This window comes from Halyomorpha halys, unplaced genomic scaffold, assembly GCF_000696795.3.
Source record: "Halyomorpha halys isolate HHAL.00 unplaced genomic scaffold, Hhal_1.1 Scaffold298.1, whole genome shotgun sequence".
In the NCBI taxonomy this organism is placed as follows: domain Eukaryota; kingdom Metazoa; phylum Arthropoda; class Insecta; order Hemiptera; family Pentatomidae; genus Halyomorpha; species Halyomorpha halys.
The window spans coordinates 564,929-570,422 of NW_027107540.1; the positions used below are offsets into that span (position 1 = coordinate 564,929).

The window sequence follows — 5,494 nt, forward strand, 5'->3', positions numbered from 1 at the left end:
TAATAAAACAAATGTAAGTATAAATTAATAAGAAATTAATAGCGTTAATGCCCCGCGATGTTTTACTGAAAAAAACAAACAAACAACATAATTGCTTTGTGCCATACAAAAACTCTGCATTCCTTTCTATTATCTTTTATCTCTACACTGCTCTCTTACAAATGGAGCAAAAGATTTTTCAAAACATCTTACGCGCCCTGTAATGCAGTTGTTCAATCCCGGCGGACACGGGACATGTTTCACCGCCATTTGTTACTATTGGCCATATTATATTCTTCTATGAGCTTAGCTCTGTGTGGGAGATTCTGAATTTCACAACTTTCTGAACTATAAAGAAATATCTGTTTTCGGGGGTATTCTAGCTGTCATTGTTTCCCGTTAATATAACTTCACAATATTTGACTTCATGGCACACTGGAAAATTATACCAATTAAGCTAAACTTAAATGACTGAACCCAAAATCTGTTGATGTTTGCAAAAGTTTGCACTGAAATGTTTGAGGTCAAAAAGGTACCACGACAATGGTAAAATCTTAAGCCCACATTATTAAAGTCACATAATATTGAATCATTGTCTGATTATAAATTTTATGTTTGTTTTTTTACCAAAAAATATAGGTATCATAAAATTAATAATTGGACATTAACTATATTAAACCAGGATAATGGCAATTCAAAACTTATTAACCATTTATTTTCCCTTTCCAGCCATTTCAGCGTGAAAGAGATAAACGTAAGGCCATGTTTAGAATTTCAAGGCTGCCATATTTCAGAAACCCGGAAGTCATTAAAGTTTCTTTTAATGTTTTCTTTTTTTTCTGAATTTTTTTTTGTCATAATTTTTTTCTGATCTATATTTTGAAATATACTACAGTCTCTTCTAACACAGTAAAAAAAAAATATTTCAAATAATTTTCGTATGCTTTCAATGAAGACATGAATGCATTAAAAACATTTGTTTTAGAGAGTTGTATGAAAATAAAGTTAGAAGAACAGAAATGTAAATAATGTTAACATTATTGAATTCACTTATGAGTGAAGTACTCGTTACAAGTAGACCATTACAATATAATTAACTCATGACTATCTGAAAGAAATGTTTTCCAAGACTTTTTTACAAGTAACAAAAGTGTACAGGGATCCTTTCAAACGAATTTATTTAAATGATATTTGAGAATTTTTCGTTTTTTGAGAATTACCCTTAAAAGTGGATTAGTAGCAGTATATTATAATCGCATATAATTACTAATTTGAAATTATTTTTTAGGTATTCTGTCTATAGACTGAAAGAACCATTTATATACCATAGCATTTACTTCGAGGTCTTTGAAAAGAACTGCAAGAATTATGAACAAGGTTGGAATCACTGCACTGGAGGTGATATAGTAAGGTAAGTTAACAAATATTTTATTGGAGAAGATGGTCGGGGGGGGGGGGAGGGTTCAGCAAAAAAGAACACAAATAAACAAAAATTAGTTATTGATACTGACTTTTCAACCTGAGTTCCAGATCTTCCTGACTCATTTTAGCTAGAGCTTAGCCAATATCTCTACTGCAAGCTCCCTCATGAAGACCTGATTTCTTTATCACTAATTGTGATTTAATAAATTTTTTTTTTTTTTTGAAACAATTAAAAGTTCAATTCACATTCTGCAAGACTGCGGATTTGTTTCTAATTGAATAAAAAAAAAAGTTTGGAGCCCATTGGAATCCTCTTTATCAGATGTGTCTGTGGATTCCTCACCAGTTAAAGTTTATTTTATATTTTTACCACATTTCTCTAAAATATTGGTTGAAGTTTCATTTGAAAAGCTACTTAGGTTTTGTAATATTTATTAAAATATTTTCACAAGATTTTTTTCGTACAATTCGACTAATTTTAAATTTAAAAAATTAACTTTATTAATTCACTTTTATTTTTTTCAGAGTCGGAACGTTCCACCGAAAATCAGTTGATGAGGGCCCAAACATAGTTTTCACGTACACGCCCTTCTCGGCCACGAATAACAAGTACTTCTGCTTTGATCCTATAATTCACCAAATAATGGTGCCTAGGATGGTACCAGCTGCAATGCAAGAGAAATTTCCCCAAGTTGATGGTATGTTATAAAGTATAACTAATCTGCACTTGTATTTTAGGAATACCTTTCAGTTCATGAAATTCTTTAAATAGTAAAATATTCTCGACAATTTCTTTTTGTATAATGTTTCGTAGTTCTCCTTCAAAAACTTAATAAACAATTTCTAAATCCAAGTAAGTTTTAACTGTGTAAAATTAGAAAGTAAATCCATTTTTTTGATTAATATTATAATTTGATATAATCTTACTGCTTAAATCACATAATTTGTCAAATATAGTCGTTTTCCTTAATGCACTAATGATTGTGAATTTTTTCTTCATTTTTATTGTGTCTATTGTTGTACCCATTTTTCATATCTATCCTCATCTTTGGCGATACCTAAAATGTTAATAATTTTTTTAAATCTGAAACAATATGTTTTTAATGTATACTTCTCCACTTTTTTAACCTAAAGTGTTTTATTTCATAAAACAATTTTTTACAACAATATTTTTTTATTTATAATAATCAACATATTTCTTTCACCTGTTGTATAAATAATAATCTTCTTAATACAGTGATAAAGTGGGATCATTTCAGAAATTCTTGCTATATCAAACTGTTAAAAAATATCGGCATATCAGTCCAAAAATTCCAAAAAAATATTGAAACGAAAAGCTATGTTATGTTCCCTTGTTATCCTTTCAGTATGTTTTGGAGTTATGGGCCATTTCAGCTGGATTGATCTTTCTGGACTGTTGTAGTGAGACGTGTTGTATTTTATCTGCATATACGTGACAGTCTAATTAGCCGCTATCAAGTACATACAGACTACAGACTATACTCTAAGCTTCTTCCATACATCCACCTGTGAGACAAATACATTCCGAATTGCACAATTAAATCGATTCTTCAGTATTTTTTCTGATAGATAGATATATAAGTATTATTGGATGAAAAAAGTATTATTACCTAGGCCAGGGGTGGCCAACTTTTCAGTATATAAGATCTACTTTTTATCTTATAAGCGTGTCGCGATCGACTTGTCATATGCGTAGTCTAAGGGGGAAGAAGGGGTGTGAAATGCATCCTATGTTTCAGTATCAAGTGCATTCCAGCGAGGTATGGTTGGATAAGTAATATATATATGAAACTATTTTTTATTTTTTAGTTTTCAAGATCTAGGCTCATGAACAAAATAAATTCCCAGACCCAACTTTTGATAGCACTCCGTACATGCGTTTCCTAAACATTTGCCGACACTTTTTCATGATAGATTTTTGGTAACTTAAAATTTAATTTAATTTTTTATCAAATGCTATGTATAAATTGTTGAACTATTTGTTCGTAAATCTGAAAAAAAAATTGTCATAAACCTATACAGTATCGCTGATAATTTGATTTCAAATTTCACTTTCGCGTTTTTTTTTGTTTGTTTTTTTTTTTTGGGGGGGGGGGTATTTTAATATATGACTTACTTTTTGTAAATCTATCAATAGCTCTCTAAGTACACATCGCACTGAAATATACATATACGGCTTATCTACCTAAAACAACAACAACAATAATTATTTAAAGGGCCAAATCCAGAAGAATTAAAACATGGATAATTAATAAATTTTGATCCATATGAAATATGTCTGATCAAGAAAATTATGTCTTCTACAATAGCTTCAAGTCCATTGTACACAGAATACCACCCCAGACATTGCGAGCTATGGACGATCAACCCAAATTGGCCTCGCGATTGACTTTTTAGCCACCCCTGACCTAGGCCACTGCCATTTTTGAGTAAATTAAGATGTTCGCTCTTGAGTTTAATACCTTAAATTTAGAGTGGCTTTTATTGGTTGTTTTTACAATAAGTTGTTTGTCTTCTTGTTTTTACCAGCTAAAGATTATCATTTAGCTTCCTCAGAAAATAAAGCGTTATCATACCCGAGGAACCGGGTGTGAAGTTGCATTACAATGTCCTAGCTTCACATTATAAAGTCGTATTGAGAGCTTACCAGCTTTTGTTTTGCAATAAGAAACTCTTATGGTATTTATCCTGACGTGTTACTTCGTTAATAGTTTGATGATCACATATACACATCGATGTGATAACAAATTTTTTCAAAAGATTAATAAATCTTTGTAAACTGCTACAGTACATTACAATTCAAAGTAGAATAAATTAAGGAGATAAATATTGAACTAGGTGACTATCTGAATTAGCTCTACAAAATACGTCTCTTGTTTTGGTTTGCTAATTATTTTTAAAAGCCAAAAAAAAAAATCTCTAGCTTCTTCTATGCCTATTTATAGGCACTTTTAACCTCATTGATTTTTTTTATTTGGATTTGATTTGATTTTTTTATTTCTTCCTCCAAAATACCTTTAATTTTATTTATTAGAAATAATTAAAATCTTGCATTTTTAACTGTAATACAAATGTAAAAATATGAACTATGTAAGAATTCGATAATTAAATAAAAGAGAAAAATAGAGTCTTGAAAATTGGAGACAGCCGAGCTTTCCCGACCTCTCCCGATTCTAATCATATGTACATCCCTTTGTTATATTTTGTTAAACAGTTGTATTCTTAGCGCCAAAGCTGATATTTGTCATTCACGTATCATAGAAAACCTATAATACGACTTTGTGTAACAATTGAAAGATAAAAAATAGTTAAAATTGTATTATATTTCTTTTCAGAAATTTATTTATTCCCTTTATCCTCTTCCTTATTCTTCATAACATCTGAATAACATTTCGGGTTCCCATGCCCACTATCAAGTTCTACTAATAAAAATATTTACAATTAACAATTTTACTACTAACCTACAGTTGCAATCAAAAAGGTTTATACTGCACCTTAATAAAAAATTTTAAACACATTTACATACAAAAAGTTCAATATTTAAATATATATACATTCTCTTTACTAATTTATAACCATTTATACATTTAAAATGTTTTTGAGATTAAGCCAGAATACCTCAGTTATTGTTTTTATTTTTCTCCTTGCATTATTAATAATTTGTGGACATAAGTCTTTTTAAATTGAAAATTATTTTATACTATATTTCAAAATGATTTTGATTATTATTAAATATCATATTTATTTCATATAAATATATTTATTCAAAAGCTTATTTTTTTTATTATTATTATGAAAAAAACTGTTTTAGACAAAACATTTTTTTCATAATAATGGTTTTTATACAATAGTAATTAGTAAGGTAACAAATTAAAATCAATCCACACTACATAGAAAAAGAGAATTAAACAAATCCCCAAAGTAATAACAATTCAGGACTCACTGCACTGAAATTTGGATATGGAGATAGACAGAAAGAAAATAGCGCAATTTAAAATCACTTAAAATAAAAATTATTTTCAATTGTAAAAAATGTTTGTTTGGAAACAGTACTTTTCAATAAAATTTAAAA

General features: G+C 29.0%; 1 protein-coding gene across 2 annotated transcripts in view; it reads left to right on the forward strand.

The window, feature by feature from the left end:
• Nucleotides 1–5,494, forward strand: part of LOC106680903 (uncharacterized) — a 132,838-nt gene that overhangs the window by 99,195 nt on the left and 28,149 nt on the right. For both annotated transcript variants that reach the window (XM_067045893.1, XM_067045894.1), the window contains 2 exons: nucleotides 1,268–1,390; nucleotides 1,927–2,099. In XM_067045893.1, coding sequence (XP_066901994.1) covers nucleotides 1,268–1,390; nucleotides 1,927–2,099 — 296 coding nt within the window. The remainder of the gene's footprint in view (nucleotides 1–1,267; nucleotides 1,391–1,926; nucleotides 2,100–5,494) is intronic.